Below are 16677 nucleotides of genomic sequence, written 5' to 3'. Positions count from 1 at the left end.
AACATCTCTTTAAGCGTTTCGCAGAACCACAGGCTGGCTTGGGCTGGAAGGGACCCACCAAGGACGGCCGGTTCCCGAGCCTGGAACACGTCCTGCACAACCCAGCACGTGTCGCACCCTTTGGCAGCCCGTCCCCGTTAGCAGGGATTTTCCTGGGTCTAATTTGGATCCGCTTTAGGGGCACAAACGAAGCCAGGTGGCGCTTCAGAACTAAGCGAGCATTTATTTCTCTGCCGGTGTTGCACGACGGTAGGTGCATCTACTTCTGTCCTGCCGGAATCCCTCAAAGACACCGAGTGACAAGACAAAACCAACACGATCCTTACTGCACCAACCGCGGCCGAACCAAATGACGCCTGGCGCGACCACGCTCCCTAACGCTCACTCAGGCGGCACGGCCAGGGCGGGGCCGGCGCCGGAAGTGGTTCCGCCGCGCACCAATGGCACGCAGCCACGCCTGCCGTTGCTGCCTCGTGACCGGAAGGGGCGGGACGTGCCGGTGTGGTGGAGCCGGCGCGCGGCTTCTCTTCAGCGGCGGGTGGCGGTGCCGCTTCCGCTCCCGTCTGGCGCCGCTGTGCAGCGCCCGGCCCGGGGCCATGTCGCCCGCCGTCGTGGCTAAGGAGGGCGGCCGGCAGCGCCGGCCTGGCAGCCACCACCACTGCTTGGACGTGAGGAGCGAGGTGCCGCCCGCGCTGGCGCTCTGCGGAGACGGCCTGGCGGGCGGTGAGGCCGAGGCGCTGCTCCCGCCAGAACCGGGGACGCCGACGGCGCGGGGCCCGCGGGGGTACCGGGCGGAGCTGGGCAGCGTGCTGCTGCTGCTGGCGCTGTACGTGCTGCAGGGCATCCCGCTGGGGCTGGCGGGCAGCGTGCCGCTCATCCTGCAGAGCAAGAACGCCAGCTACACTGAGCAGGCCTTCTTCAGCTTCGTCTTCTGGCCCTTCAGCCTCAAGCTGCTGTGGGCCCCTCTGGTGGACGCCGTCTACCTGCCGCGCTTCGGCCGCCGCAAGTCGTGGCTGGTGCCCACGCAGTACGTGTTGGGGCTCTTCATGATCTACCTGTCCACGCAGGTGGACCTGCTGCTGGGTGACGGGCAGGGCCGCGGCCCCGACGTGGTGGCCCTCACCGTGACTTTCTTCCTCTTCGAGTTCCTGGCGGCCACGCAGGACATCGCGGTGGACGGCTGGGCACTCACCATGCTGTCCCGGGAGAACGTGGGCTACGCTTCCACCTGCAACTCGGTGGGACAGACGGCCGGCTACTTCCTAGGCAATGTGCTCTTCCTAGCCCTCGAGTCGGCCTCCTTCTGCAACAAGTACCTGCGCTTCCAGCCCCAGCCCCGAGGCATCGTCACCCTCTCAGGTACTGCCTGGGTACCACCGGTGCATACACCAGTATGGGGGAAGGGGTTGCTTCCTCCCTGAGCCCAGAGCGTGGGATGGTTCGGAGCAAGCCCCATGGAGTGTAGGAAGCTGCCAGAGTTCGTTGCCTGAAGTGCTGAGAAAGCTGGGCTTTTTCCTCCTGGAGAAGACGCTTTGGGGAAACCTCAATGTGTCTTTCCAGCACTTGAAGGGAGCTTATAAACAGGAGAGGGAGTGACTTTTTACATGGCAGGTAGTGATAGGACAAGGGGGAATGGCTTTAAAGAAAGGGAGGGGAGATCTAAGTCAGATGTTAAGGGGAAATTCTTTACTCAGAAAGTGGTGAGGCCCTGGCAGTGCTGCCCAGAGAGCTGGGGGTGCTCAGAGCTGGGCTGGATGGGGCCCTGGGCAACTTGAGCTGGGAGGAGGTGTCTCCATCTATGGCAGAGGTTGAGGCTGAGTGGGCTGTAAGGTCCCTTCCAACCCAACCTTTCTGTGATTCTGTGACTGAGCTCCCAGATTTCCCTGGGCTGAGTGAGGGAAATCTGCCTTGTCATTGACCGGACTGAGCTCAGTGCTTTGGAAACTTAGCTGCTTTAACTTCTCTTTGTGTAACAACTATGGAATAGATGACTGTTTTCAAAAAAAAAAAACAAAAAAAAAAAACATGAAAGCTTTGTCTCTTTAAGGAGGCATTTTGGGAACATCTTCTGGAAGTAAGGAAAGAGGGAATAAAAAGAAGTATCTTCTTCTAAAATGGTGTTGTTCACAGGAATAGTAGTGATGAGGGGTTAGTCTTGACCATGTTTCCAGTCTGCAAAGGAAAGTCATCTTCAAGTTGATTCAGGGGGATTTTTTTCTTTAATGAATTAAATGGAATCTGATAATCCATCCCTGTCTAATTGTTAGTCTGAGGATGTTTGCTTGTCCTGTGTCCTGTCCATATGTCAGCAAGCACAGAGTACTCCTCAAAGTGCCCCGCTGGCTCGTTGCCCTTGCTTCTCCTTGCTGTGCGGTTCAGCAGTGCTGGCGTGTCTCTTCCCTCTCACTGCAGCAGCGGACTGACGTCTTTCACTGCTGATGCAACTTGGAAGTCACTCGTGTACTTAGAGCTTGGTTTGTCTTTGCTTACCTTTGCTCTCCAGGGTGTGTTGTTGCTGTCTTTTTTTTAGTACTGCTTTTATAAAGGTTTTTGTTGAAGCATGCTACCCTTAAAAAAAAAAAATGCTAAAATCAAAGCACCTATACAACCTGTCTGACTTGTGTTGGAGTATTAATCTGGGTGGAGTAAGAAAACAAGGTATCTGTGATGCTGTAGTTGCAGGATATGGTTTTGGGGGGAGTAAAACTGGCTTGAGGAAGTCTCTTTTCCCTTGTCCGTGTGACTGTGCCTTTTAATTCACCCTGTCCACATTTGTCTACTCGCAACTGTAGCAGCAGTACCATAAGCAGTGTTTGGAAGGACAGGTGTGGCTCCGGTCCCAGTGCTGGTTATCTCAGAGTTGGAGAGGAGCTGCAGGGAACTTTGCTGTGCAGAAAAGTGGTTGGTTTTCTGCCAGTTCAGCTCTCTGAATGCTTCTGTTGTGCACCAAGTGCTGGTCCTATGGAAAGAACAAGCCAGTGCCTCACAACCCTGAGTCTTGCTGAGGAGCAAGAGCACTAGTTCTCGTTAACTTTGGTAAATAACATAAACCAATGTAGTACCATTCATCAAAAGAAAGATGAAGTTCTAGAGAAAAAAAATGAGGAGCACATTTCAGTGTTCTTATTGTTTGTGCTAGCATGTGTACGACTCTGGCACTTTTCTGTTCAAATGACTTGATTATTTTTCCTTTAAAAGCTTGCTGGCTAGGTTTGTTGATTCCTGAGCAGCTTGTTACGCAGTCACGTGAATGCTTGCTGTAGCATAAAGGAAGAGGTGAAGTGCAGGAAGAAGGAGCCTCTCCAAGGCAGCCTGGGTCTATCTTGGCTACTGCCTGCAAGGTGTGCTTTCTCCTGGGAGATGTGTAGCTGTGTTATTAGTAAAGCTGTTGTGATGAAATGGCTGTCGTATCCTGCACCTCGCTGATATTTTTACAGCCTGCTCTATCCCTGATTGAGTTTTGAAGTTTGATTTGCCCTTGCACAATGGATTGTTTTCCTAGTGATAGTGTGGAGGCAGAGACAAAGCAGGGATGGGGACGGGCAGCGCTGGTGGCGCCAGAAATGCTAGAATATGTCTACAGTTAAAATAAATATATATTTTTTTTTTGTCAAGACTCCTGTATGTGGCCTTCTAGCTAACCCAACCATTGCTGTGTGGCACCTGGCTGGGCTGACCTGATCAGGAGTATTCATGTGCTCAAAGCTCTTTCCATTCCCATCCCCGCGCTGCAGTGGTAACTCTTATTGCTGTTGTTACAGTGCTGCTCCTGTGTGTCCTTGTGTTCACAGCAGCTGTGAGCAGCGTGGCTCTGAGCACTGATGTTTTACTCAAAAGATACATTTGGAGTATTTAAAAAAACAACAACCACAAACAAACCCCAACAACAATAGAGGAGGGAGCAATCTGACAGTATTGGCTACAAGGTCTTCTTTCTTTCAGGATACTCTTGAAAAGGGAAAAATAAGTGATGTGGAAGCAGCTGACAGTAGTTTGAAATGCCATTTTTTATTTTAAACTGAAAATGCTAGGGTACAGCTAGAGTAGCCTTTCTGTGTCTTCTTCCATGCTTGTGCTGCTTCTCTTCCTGCCGATGATGAGCAGCTAATGATTGGCAAAACCTTCGCCCTCTCTTTGCCCTTTCCCCAGCTCTCACTTTCAGTTAACTTGAGGCTTCTGATCAGAAAGATGAAAGGTTACTTTTGTCATACCCTCTGCACGTCACTGAGTTCTTCCTTGCCTCTTTCAGAGAGGTAGAGAGTGGGACTATCTTATATCATCTTCTCACCAACTCAAAGTGCTTGCCATAAAATGCTGATGTACTTCACTATTGCTGCCTGCAAATCCACTGTTTAGCAAATTTTGCATCTGTTTAATACAGAGTGCTTAAAAGATAGCAAATACCATATCCTCTTAAAATGTCTCTTTGGGTGACATGATGATAGTACAGGAACTTTCATCAGGACATCCTTACACTCATCTGGGTATAGATCTATTTCCTTTGGACGGTAGATGTTAAATGGAGTGTTTGGATAGTAGGTATTAAATGGAGCGTAGAATTGGGGTGAACAATGGTTGTGTGATTACACACCGAATTAACTGCAGAGGGGTGGGATGACACTGATGGTTTTTCCCATCCTGCCATGTAACTATTAAATGTGGTGGGTTTTTTTTCCTCCTTTACTCGCTTCTGGTGGCTTTATGTGCAGCTCCTCAAAGTATTCCCTTTTCTGTTCTCTCCTCCGTTGTGCTCACTGTGGTAATACACAGAACTTGAGGAAAGTGCCCCAGCTGCTGCTGTGTCAGAATCTCAAGCAAACATGTGGCTATTGACTGAGCAGAGAGGAGCCGTGCCGGCTGCTGTCTGTAGCTGCGTGCTTGTGCTTTGGTTTTGTTGCTTGTTTTTATGTGTGTCAATGAGTAAAGCCTTTATTCAATCCTTTATTACTAGTTGTCCTTTATATTGTTGCAAAATAACCGCATTTCTGCTACATGGTGAATTGTTAATAAAGTGTTGGTGGCAGCTGCTAGGATAAATGTCTCTTTTCTTTATTTTAGATTTCCTGTTTTTCTGGGGAGCTGTCTTTTTAATTACCACTACACTCGTGGCCCTTTTCAAAAAAGAAAACAAAGAATTAACGCCAACAAAAGAAGAAACAAAAGGCATCTCTGATACGTACAAGCTGCTCTTCTCAATAATCAAGATGCCAGCGGTTCTTACATTCTGTCTCTTGATCCTCACAGCAAAGGTAAGGAAACACGTTTATGAATTGTTAGATTCCAATGCTGTGAGAGCCTGAGAGGTTAGCTTTGCTCGTGGTTGTCATCAGTTCCCAATTCTCACATGCAGTTTGGAAACACAACAGCTTGCATCATTGCACAAAGCAGGACTGCACGACAGAAGACGTTCATTTTAATATTTAAGTGTTTACCCAAGTATTGAAGAGAAGTTTCATTGCAGTCTTGTGCTGCAGTAGTTTGTTTTTAACTGTGCATCTCTACAGTTAGGCTCTTTGTGTAGTCTGCAGTAAAAAGGACAGAAAATGTTTATTTTAACCTAAATCGTATTCCTAGAATCTGCAGCTCTGTACAAACTAGGTTTCCATGGCATCCTGTTGGCAGTTCTGGATACCAGCAGGCCTTTAAGGCACGGGCATGAATGCTGTTGCTGTGCTTAATGTTCCTGGTAGAGTTTTGGCATTGATGACAAGAATAGAGTGCAAGTGCAGAACGTGGTTCAGAATCAATTTGGAAATCAATTCACTTTTGTTTCCAGTTTGTACTCTGTCACATTTCTGTGCATATTTGATATGAGGTGAACTGAATTTCTAGCCGCGCAATGACTGCTTTCCCCAGTTTATTTTGTCTAACTTACATTGCAGGTTGGATTTTCAGCAGCAGATGCTGTAACGGGACTCAAATTGGTGGAAGAGGGAGTACCTAAGGAGCATCTAGCTCTGCTGGCAGTTCCAATGGTTCCTTTACAGATAATACTGCCTCTGATTATCAGCAAATACACAGCAGGCCCCCAGCCGCTGAACACGTTTTACAAAGCTATGCCTTTTAGGTAAAAACACACAAAACCTGATTTATTGAAACATAGTGATTTGTGTATTCAGATCAAGTGTTCTAATTGCTTTGCCACTCCAGCTTCCAGACAGAAGAAAGAGCGGGTCAGAATTTTCATAGTAAGTTCAACTCTGTCTTGTGCCTTGAAGATGATGCATGTGGTGACGTGTGAGGGAGCACAGTGCGCAGCGTTCTCACGATGCATATACGACAGCATTAGAGCAGTACTGTCCTGCTCTTACTCCATGTCAATAGTTCCCTGTTCATGGATTCTTCTGGCTAGATTTGGGACTTTATGCAACACATATAATTTAGAGGTGATGTAAGAGAGGCTCAATGCGTTGGTGAGTCATTGGGAACATCTGCTAGATGTGTGCTTTACTGAGATTGCTGAGAATAAAATGAGCTGAATTAAGTGGATGCGGACTGAGGAGACATTTCATTTGCATCGAGTGGCTTGGATAGGAGTTTGCTCATGGAATTCTGTAGGAATTCCAATTCTGGAGCAAGCCAAGGAATCCAGCAAATTAATCAGTGCTTTTATTCAGTAGATTGATGCTTGGTCTGTAACATTCATTACTTGATCATGCTCCAATGCAATTATATATGCTTTCATTTAAAAAAAAAAAAAGAATTTGGTTGTATATTGTGTGCTGCTTCCTACAAAAAGAATTTCTGTGTGAGGGACAGGAAAGGAAGCTAGTATAAGAGGTCTGACAGTGTCATAGTGATAGGGAAGAAAGAATTGTTGAGGTTTGAAGTTTTTACAGTTTCAGTGCTTGTTAAATATGTAATTATGTACAAGATAGTTCTAACTAGATATAAACTATTTCTATTTTAATATATTTTATATGCACAGATGTTTGATAGTTGCTTTGTATCAAAGTATAGAAACATGGGCAGAATCATCTGAATTACACATTATCTTTCTTATTCCTGCAGATTACTGCTTGGACTGGGATTTGCTTTTCTGGTATGGTGGACTCCTAAAGTAAGACACGAAGGAGGATTTCCTATCTACTACTATGCTGTAGTACTGCTGAGCTATGCTTTACATCAGGTAAGGTGGGAAGCAGAGGGGGACAGGAGGATGCTCCGTATCTAGAGGACTAGAAGTGCCATGAACAACTTTTATTCATAGGGAGCAATCTGTTGTGCTACATGACTTTAGTTTTGCAAGTATCATTTCTCCCCATTATGGGTGTTCTATTGGACATCTTCTGTGAAGTCACTTCTGGTTCACCAGATCTGCTTTTGTTTCCAAGACTTTTTCCCCAAAAGCAGAGGCTCAGAAGGTTTGGTACAGTCAGAAATACCAGCATTCTGACTGAGCTTTGTAAGCATGGTGATGATCATGCCTATTGTGCAGTTCCATAAAGCTTTGTGACTGCTGAATTGATCTGAGGAAACAACATAACGGATCCAATCCAAAGAGAAACAAATGTCTGATACAAACTGGTCTTTGGATCAGAGCAAGTGTTATTTTTATACGCTATTTTATTTGGCCTTGTCATAACTTCAGTTTGATAACCTAAGTAATTCCAGTGCGTGTGAGACTGGGTCCATTTCTGTGACTTGATGCAAGCCTCAAGACTACTTGATATTAGTAGAGAAACTGCAGAAGTAATTTCTGTTGTGCAACTTTAATCTGTTGGGATTATTTTTGAATCAATGTTGCTAACTTCAAGTAATTGCTTCGAACATTGTTTATGGTAGGGTTTTTATTGTCATTGTCTGTAAGTGGGGAGACCTTACTGTCCTGTGGGTTTTTATCCCTTCTGTAGATCTCGCTGTATAGCATGTATGTTGCAATAATGGCTTTTAATGCCAAAGTAAGCGATCCACTGATCGGAGGAACCTACATGACGCTCCTAAATACTGTGTCGAATCTGGGAGGGAACTGGCCATCCACTGTTGCACTCTGGCTTGTTGATCCACTCACAGTGAAAGAGTGCATAGGAGCCCAGGAACAGGCCTGTGGGAATGCACTTGAAGCAGAAGTAAGTGTGAAGGCTCTGAAGGTCTCTGTTCAATTACTTATTGGTAAAATGGCTTCTCTTAGTACTTTTTGTTCACCTTGGAAAACCTGTGCAGTGTGTAGTTTAGGCTTAAAAACTCCCCTCACTGAACTGCTTTCCATGTCTGGTAAAATTCGGTCTGTTTTTTAATCTGAGCATTCTTCATAGCTAACATCTTCACCAGAGATTTCCACTTGCAGAGTAGTTGTCCCTTGCTGTCTTAACTGGGGAGAAAAGCTGATGGTGGAAGCACTAGATTAGTGCCGCATTCTCTGCAGTATGTGGAGGCTGTAGTTGCTGAGTAAACTTTGCTTAGCCTGGAGCTGTGTAAGTATGCGCTCTGTTCTTGGCAGGCTGGCTGTCCCCAGGTCGCTGCAGCTTTGTGGCAGGTTTTAGTTCTGTCTTTCTGGAGGCTTCCTGGCTTCATACCTTGATACCTTCTACCATGATGTTACTTTGCTGTCTTTGATCTCTGCTTTCTGTGTGAAATTGAGCAGTGTGATTGGCTGCCTTCCCAGTTCTGGGGAGCCCTGTGGAAGAGAACAGAGAACATCTTGTGCTGCTGTGCATGGATCAAACAACAGCACACACAGCTGCCTGGGAAGCTGCGTTTCAAATTCGCCTCCTCGTGAGCAAATGAAAAATTCTAGTGCAGCCGTCTGGAGGAGTGGAGGGAGGGGTGTTGTACTGGATGGGTTTTTTCCCTTACTTGTAATTGAGATTTTAGTCTTGAATGCTTTTCTGTGTTTACAGGACTCTGTGGGATGTGGAGGTCCTTTAAACACAGGAAGTGTTCAAACAAGTCATATTTGACTTCTACAAGTGGTGCTGCAGTTCTGACTAGTTTCAGAGGAGAAGCTGCTCCTGCTTCACGTGCCTTTTCAGCACTCATCTCAGCTTGCCACTAACTAGGTCCCCTGTGCCCTGGCATCTGTTGCACTCAAGTCCCTGCTCTTTCAGCTCACTCCTCTAGTGTTTTTTTGCATCCTTCCAGTTGGCAATGTTCCCCCACCACCGCTCCCTTCTTCCTCCTAATCTGATTCTGACACATCTCGGAATCGCACACATGCTGGCAGAACCTCTGTTGAGAGGATTGCTTTATCTTGAGATTATAGCAGTACTGAAAGATAAGCAATAGCAGAAACAATCATGTACCAAACACCTACTCCCTAAATGAGTTTCTGTCTTTCGCACTAACAGCGAGCTCGAAAGCCTCTCTCACTATGTCCAAAAGAAAAAGAGCAAGATTTATTTAGTTAGAATCTTGAAAAAGCAATTAAACTGTAGCTACCTAGTGCCTGCTGCTAGCGAGTCTTGTGTTTCCGTATCTCCCAGACAATACTTCATGCCTCTACTTTTGCTTCTGCATTTCAGCTCTGCACAAAAGCTGGCGGTTCCTGCGTCACCACCCTGGATGGTTACTACGTGGAATCTGTTGTCTGTGTCATTCTGGGATTTGGCTGGTGGTTCCTGCTTGGGCCAAAGTTCAAAAAGCTGCAGGACGAAGGACAGTCTTCGTGGAAGTGCAAGAGGACCAACTGATGCAGTTTAAATACTGGATGGACTCACGAGGTCGTTTTAGTTTTATTACAGAGACGTATCTCATAATCAATAAACAAGAATATAGGTATTTTTACATGCCAAGTTGCTGAAAAAAATGTATGGCTGAGACAGTGGTATGTGTGTATGTGATACCACTTGCCGTCCCAATATGGAAACTCAAGTTCAGACTGTAATAATGAGAAAATGGCAACTATGTACTACATAGATATCCCCATGCTCTAGCTTCAGAGTCATGGCTTCCGATAGAATCAACATCTGAATTTTCCATACAGTAACTATGGAAAAGCTAATTGTGCCACGTTTACCTAAAACAGCAGCATTGTTAGCTGAGTTCCAATTCTTACTTTTCAAACAAGTGATCTGGCACAGGCAGTGGACCTGGGGAAGGATGTGAAAGGCGTTTTGACTTTTAGGTTAAGCACATTGTACTACAGAATTCATCGTGGGAAGAGAAACGTAATGTGTCTTTGGGCTTTGTTTCTTCTCACTTTCTGGACTGTAACCACACCTCAGAGGATGAATTAATGTTTCAGAGATTCTTTTAACTGTATTTTCTGGCTTTTATAAGCTTTAAAGATTTATAAGAAAATATTTTTATAAACGAAGGTACATTTGTTTAATTTATTTCCTCTGTTTCAAAGCATTTTGATTTCTTGATGAAAAATTGAAGTAGGACTTGGGTAACGCACAATACTCTAAGCCTTCAGCCCTGGCGGTGCAAACTGCACAGTGTAGGGGCTAGCACATAAAACACAGGCTTCAAAAGGAGAGGATATGCAGTCCTTCTGGAGGCAGTTGTTGTTTCAATGGGATTAACTGATAGTGTTGGTTCCTTTGTCGCTAAAATTGGATCAGGGAGCAAAAATGTCTCTCTTCCCAGCCAGGGGTAAGTAAAGAAGATCGGTGCCTTTGAAAGTGACTTGGTGATGGCAAACTTGCCAAATTCCCGGTCAGCTGGCATACAGCTTGCTCGTGTGTAAAGCAAACAAGGTACATCATGTGGTCGAGCTGCTGCAGAAACTGTGCTGATCCTTTATAGTGGAAATTTCCTGGTGCATTAATGAAGAGTGACTTCTCTCTTGAGTGCCTTAGTGATGTACAGCAAGTCTACTGTACTGCTAGAGACAGGGCACTCATCGTGATGGATGTATTATGGTACATCGTTTAAAAAATACATGTATTAAAAATACCTCTGAAAGGTACGTGATTTTCTTTTCCATTCTCTATTTCTTGCCTCGTCAGTCCTGGAAGTATTGCACCGTGAGCTTTAAGCTCCAAGCTCCCGGGAGGGCACGGGCTGTGGGCCTTTTGTTCCTGGATGCTCCGGAAAAAAACAAAGTTGATAGCAACTTCTGATTGACTGGAGGGGCACGGGGTGTGCGCTAAATAAAGAAGGTGCCAGAAGAGGACAGTGACCCAGTGCTTCTTCGGTACAGAGCCCATTCCTCCTCTTGTTGGAGTGCACCCCTGGAGGGCTGGCTGTGACCCCGAGCTGCGTGGCTCTGCACATCTCCCCCGGCTCTGATCTGTGCTCCATTCCATGGCTCTGAAGTCCACTCGACAACAAACTGAATAAAAGCACGGGTTTTGCTCTGCAAACCAAGTCCTTCCCGTTTCTGCATAAGCCCAAAAAGAATGTAAGAGTATATTGGAGCTCTGTAGCCCAAGGATGTATTTTTCAGCCCCAGCCAGGTGAGCGCTGCTGGGTTAGGTACGCGTGAGGCGCTTCGGTTCCGTGTCTGCCCTGTAACGAAGTGCTGCTGCTTTGAACAGCAGCTTGTCCGCGCCGGGAGGATTTTTTCCAGCTTTTCTGATTTGGAGAGCAAACTGCTGGGCAGTGGAATGCGCGAAATCAATCCACGTTTTACAGTTAACTTCTACTTCGCCGTTCCGTTGCGCTGTTTCCGAAGGCTCGCTGGCGGAAGCCTCCCCCCCCGCGGGCGGCGCTGCGGGACGGGGCGGTGCTGCGGGGCGGGGGCCATGGCGGAGCGGCGCAGCGCGGCAGCCGAGAGCCTGGCCCGCCTCTCCGAGTGGGCGGACGCGCACCTCAGCCTCCTGCGGGTAACGGGGCGGCGGGGCGGGGGACGGGAACCGGTGCACGTGCGGCCCTGCGCGGCTGAACGTCGTCTTTCTCTCCCCGCAGAGTCTCAGCGCCGGAGTGGCGGTGGCCGGGCTGCTGGTGCTGGCCAGGAGCGTTCGCCTGGTGAGTGCGGCGGTGCGGGGGCAGGGGGCAGAGGGTTGGGCTGCGGAGGACCGGCCCCCCCCCCCCCAGGGCCGACCCCGGCTCCCCTGCGCGTTGCAGGGCCCCGGCAGCGCAGCTCCCGCTGGAAGGGCGCCCTCTGCCGGCACCGCCCGCCCTGCGCTGCTGCGGCCCGCGGGGCCTTCCCCCCCCCCTTCCCCCCGGCTCCGGTGCGTTGAGCCGGCTCGCGTTCCGGTGCTTGCTCTCGTATTCCCTTTTACCCCATTTTAGTAATTTTTTTTTTTTTAAACTTATAATCTTGTTTTCCTCGATTCCTCCTCTCCAGCGCTGTCTCCCCGCAGCCCGCTGCTCAGCCGTGTGCGTGGTGCAGGGACCAAGTTCTCTGATGTTCGTGGTTCAATTAAAACTGGCGTAGAGTTGATTCCCTCGCGTCTTTTTCCACACCTTTACGGGCAGAGCGACTTTTCCAACGGTTCTCAGCGTAAACCTGAGTCTTCCTGCGCTGCCGGACTTGACCAGGCTGGTGGGATTCTTTCAGTGCATTTGAGACCAGATTTGAACCACTCCTGCTCTTTAGGCTTTAGGGCTGCGAGCTCCTGACTGTCTGTGTCGCCATCGAGAGACCTGGTGCCCGTGGGGGGAGCAGCTCGGGGCAGTCAGCCGCACGCCCCACAGGGCAGCGTGCCATGCAGTCCCGCAGAAGCAGCTCCCTTCTTCCCGTTGGAGTGTTGGCGATGTGTGTCATCCTCTGCAAAGGGTTTCCTGCAGAGAGCTCTGCAAGTCAGCAGAGATTCTTAGTTCTGAGCCCTGTGCCGTCCCAGTGCGTCTTTTCCCTCTGTCCCCTCCTGGAGCAGTGGCTTTGTTCCTGCACTGCAGCTGTTAAGCTTTGTTTCGCTGTGTGATCGTATAACTCTCCTTTGAATCCTGTTACGAACGGAATGTAGTATCAAATTCAGCCATCTTGTGATCTTTTCAAGGGTGCACACCTGCTTTTGTCCCTCTCCTATTTACTCCCTTATCAAAGTCTGTGTTGTTCCTCCTGTCTTCCGCTCTGTCTTTGTTTTTGCTGTGTCTGTTCTTTGCTGGTGTCTTCAAACACTTCTTGGCTTCCTCCTCTTTCTCCCCCCCCCCATTCTAGAACCTTCCAGGCCACTTCTAAACCCTCTTGTCATGGTGAATCAACTTGACTTCAACATGCATTGCTCACACCTGTCTGTTTCTGTTCCTTCTCTAAGCCTTGCTTTCATGCACGTGCCTGGTGCTCCATGCCCTGCAGGACGGGGAGCGATCCTGAGTGTGCAAGGCTGCCATGTTTCTGCAGCTCATTGCTGGCTAACAAAAGGCATCTGCTCATGCTGTTTAATGGTGCATCTGTGATTCGTCGAATTATTTGTAGAAGTTGCATTTTTTAACACTTGTTCGTTCTGTCAATAGACAACAAAGTTCACAAATGCTTTGGATATACCTGCGGGGTTTGTGGAAAAGAACGTGAAATTGCGAGGAAAAGTACATCGCGTCACGGAGAAGGGCCTGGAAGTTGAGCACATTCCCATTAGCGTTCCTTTCATTACCTCAATACAGAGAAAATGTAAGTAAAAGTACACGGAGAGGAATGAAATGTGCCTAGCACAGTGCTGCCCACCAGGCACACGTACTGTGCCACAGAAGTAGATGCTTGAAGAGTTCTTGACTACTATTCTTGGAAGCAGGTGGGCAGCAATCAATAGGATATGCAGCGCTGTGTCTTTGCAGAGAGGAGACAGGGGTGAGCTGAGACAGAGGTGAAGTTACAGTGTGGCTTTGCCCTTTGGTCTTCCCATACTGTACAGATGGGAAAGTGAGGAACGGGAAGGAGCCAGCAGAGCTCTGTAGGAAGAGCTTGCAAATTCCTCAATAGCAGTAGCATCATTGTGATACGTTTCTGGCAGCAAAACTCAAGCGTCTGGGCAGTTCATTGGTTTGCATGGCTCCTCTCATTCCAGGGGGAAAAAAAAAACTAGACCGTGCGTATTTATTGTAAAGTCTTTGGGAATAGACTCATTAACAACAGCTGAGGGTGTGTGCAAAGCATGACATCTAACTTGCCTGCTGTGTTTGCTAAAGGGCTGCTCTGTCTGTACCTAGGGCAGTCCGAGGGTCTCTTGCTGGTGAGACTGGCCGGCGTGGAGCTGGCCCCCGAGGGCACGGTGTGGCTCCAGAGAGAGCTGAAACCCTCACAAGTGATCTGGTTCCAACTCCTCGGCAGGGAGCACTCGGCACTCGAGTGCCTTGTTTTAGTAAATAAGGTAAATGGGGCCGTAAGAACGACTTAAATCTGCATGTGGGGCTTGACTGTGGTTGTACAGTTACCTCAGTACATAAGAACGTTATTACTGTCATTTTTATTTACGTGACTTTTAAATAATGTGCTTTTAAATCACATTCTGAGGGAGGTGTTTCTTTGGACCGATCTGGTGGTGCGGGGCTGCACCGTGCGCTTCTGGTGGGCTTAATGTTCAACCCATCCCATGCTTTCTGGTAGATCTCTTGCACAAGTACTGTGTTTTAAAGGTCAGCTCGACTGAGTGAAAAGTTTTAAAGAGTTAAAAGGTTTTCAACGTTTCTTTCTGCGTGAGCGTAGACGAAGCGAGACGTGGAGCCTGTATGTCTGTAGGAACACACACATCCGCAGGCACACGCTGCTGTAAGGGGTAAGGGAACGTGATATTCCCCGTGCTGTTTTGTAGGGCCGATTTTCCAGCGTGTGCTTAAATGAAGAGGTCCTGAGAGAAGGGCTTGGAAGAGCGGCAAGCATAGAAGGGCTGCAGCGCGATGCTCGCCTGTTCTGGAAGCTGCACAAAAGACTTCTTCGAGCAGAGCTGAAAGCCGTGAGGAAAAATAAGGGGATATGGAAAGAAGAAAGCTTCTCCGAAAGGATTAGAGGTCGTATAAGCAACAACAAGTTCACGCAGACATGGAAACGCTTTGTGAGCTGGCTGAGAAGCTAGATTTAAGGATGGAATGGGAGACTGGCCTAGAAGCAAGCCAGTTACCTGTGTTCCATGCTTCGTGTAAAGGGCAAGTTAATGCTAACGAGTGCCGTAACTTGGGAGTTCCTTGTCAGCAACAGAGAGCTACAAAACGCTGTCTCATTTAACCTGTATGGGACTGAAAGGTAGTAATATGCAGGACAAGAATGGAAGTGTTCTTAAGCTAAAGGTTTGCGCGGCGTCCTACGTTGCTTGTCAGGTTCCCTGTGCTGAGCACCCCCCCAGCTGTGAGCGGCTGTGACGTTTTGCTGATGGTTCTGGAAACGCCTGACATCGGGTGGAGATAAAAACTTTCGGAATTTGACAGCGGGGACCAGAGCATGCTGAGCGCTTGTTTTGTTTCTGAAAGCGGTGTTAAGTGTTACGCGAGGTGTATTTTTGTAAATATTCTCGGAATAAAGATTGAATTTCTTACGTTCGTTGTCGCTTTTTATATACTGAACACTTGACCTTTGTAGTCTCCCACGCTCCTCATTATCTCCAGTGAAGTACTTTATGCATTTTTTTTCTCTGCGTGTATTCCTTAGGCAATCAGATGCCAGATGGAGGGAGGTGGTCTGAAAAGCTTCAGGATCGCAGCCCTGCTGACTGCTTGCTCTGTCATCTTCTTTTGCTGACTTCAGGGCAGAATCGTGGCTCCCGAGACCCTAAGAAAGCAGCTTTTCCTCAGGTAAGAATATATAATGCAATGGATTTTTGTTCCTGGGGCCTCCCCAGATCTGCTTCTTGTAAAGCACAGCGGGCAGCTGTGTGCCTGTGTGAGTACCAGCGGGCAGCTCTGTGCAGAAAGGTCGGATGGAGCTGCCCGTGCTATCAGTGCATTCAAACACGGTGCTGAGAAGATGTGCTTTGGGGCACTGACGGGCTCCACCAGCGTGGTGGTACTTGGACACCAAACCACAGTCACACAGATACAAACCACTTCCCGGGGCTGCTTGTAGGTGGTGCTTTTTATCCATCCTTTCCTATAAGGGTTTCTTCCACTTCTGCTGCAGTAAGCGTGAGATAATTCTACACAGGTGGTGCGTTTTGTTTTGTAAGCGAGCTGCAGCAGCATTCATTGCAAAAATCCTCCTTCGCGCTGAGACCAAGAGCTGTGGAAGTCATGCACTACGTTTCTAGAAAGTGGAGGCATGTGAACGAATGCAAACTAAGTTTGTTCCCTCAATCTTTATGCTTTTTGCCTCCGTGGAGTTCAGAAAAGCCTCCGAGCTGTTTAGGAATGACAGCGGATCGCCGTATTGCTTCCGTTAGGCTGTGGCAGCCCTTTGGCGCAGCAAGCCTTCCCTCAGCTTGGAACGAGCTCTGTGCATCTCCCTTCCGCGCGGTGTGGACACGGACGCAGCGGAACCGCGAGAAGTTGAGGAGCAGCAGCGGAACTGAGCTCCGAGCCGCCGGCCGGGACGCAGCGCGGGGCCCTGGGTCCCGCACGGAGCACGTGTCGCCGTCCGCGGCTCGTGGCCGCTCGCGCCCGCGGGTGAGCGCCGCGGTGGCTCTCGGGGCGCTTGCAAACGGAGCGCGGAGCCGGGCAGAGCCGCGCGGCCGCTCCCGGCTCGAGGACGGCGCGACCCGGCGGCACGTGCCGCCCGCCAGTCACCGCGGGGCCCGGCGGCTCTGCCCGATCCGCTCCGCTCCTCTCGGCGAGGGGGAAGGGCCGGGGTGCTCGGCGAGGAGCGGCCGCAGAAGGGCCCGCGGGGGCGGTGCGGGCACACAATGGAGCAGGTTGAATGGGAGCGGGGCTCCGGGCCGCCGCAACACCGGGGCTGGATCGGCGGGCGGCGCTGCGCGGCGGGGCCGG

The 16677-nt window shown here is 48.9% G+C and overlaps 2 protein-coding genes across 2 annotated transcripts; both read left to right on the top strand.

Moving 5' to 3' along the window:
* On the top strand, positions 379-10852 carry SLC33A1 (solute carrier family 33 member 1). The gene is made up of 6 exons (XM_021395524.1): positions 379-1359; positions 5059-5249; positions 5883-6067; positions 7012-7129; positions 7854-8069; positions 9462-10852. Exons 1-6 carry the CDS (start codon positions 441-443, stop codon positions 9627-9629), a joined length of 1797 nt encoding a protein of 598 aa, XP_021251199.1. The 5' UTR covers positions 379-440; the 3' UTR covers positions 9630-10852.
* C4H3orf33 (chromosome 4 C3orf33 homolog) lies at positions 11358-15293 on the top strand. Its single transcript, XM_021395525.1, has 5 exons — positions 11358-11711; positions 11794-11853; positions 13285-13438; positions 13975-14135; positions 14577-15293. The coding sequence occupies exons 1-5, from the start codon at positions 11493-11495 to the stop codon at positions 14835-14837; spliced, it is 855 nt and encodes a 284-aa protein (XP_021251200.1). The 5' UTR covers positions 11358-11492; the 3' UTR covers positions 14838-15293.

This window comes from Numida meleagris, chromosome 4, assembly GCF_002078875.1.
Source record: "Numida meleagris isolate 19003 breed g44 Domestic line chromosome 4, NumMel1.0, whole genome shotgun sequence".
Taxonomy (NCBI): domain Eukaryota; kingdom Metazoa; phylum Chordata; class Aves; order Galliformes; family Numididae; genus Numida; species Numida meleagris.
The sequence above is the reverse complement of the archived record's forward strand: the minus strand, read 5'-3'. Positions and strand labels throughout refer to the sequence as shown.

Coding starts and splice junctions, on each gene's coding strand:
- SLC33A1 (XM_021395524.1), top strand. CDS start 441: ATGGCACGCAGCCACGCCTGCCGTTGCTGCCTCGTGACCGGAAGGGGC. Junction 7,130..7,853: donor TGAGCTATGCTTTACATCAG/GTAAGGTGGGAA, acceptor TCCCTTCTGTAG/ATCTCGCTGTATAGCATGTA. Junction 8,070..9,461: donor GGAATGCACTTGAAGCAGAA/GTAAGTGTGAAG, acceptor TCTGCATTTCAG/CTCTGCACAAAAGCTGGCGG.
- C4H3orf33 (XM_021395525.1), top strand. CDS start 11,493: ATGCGCGAAATCAATCCACGTTTTACAGTTAACTTCTACTTCGCCGTT. Junction 11,712..11,793: donor CGCACCTCAGCCTCCTGCGG/GTAACGGGGCGG, acceptor CTCTCCCCGCAG/AGTCTCAGCGCCGGAGTGGC. Junction 14,136..14,576: donor GCCTTGTTTTAGTAAATAAG/GTAAATGGGGCC, acceptor GCTGTTTTGTAG/GGCCGATTTTCCAGCGTGTG.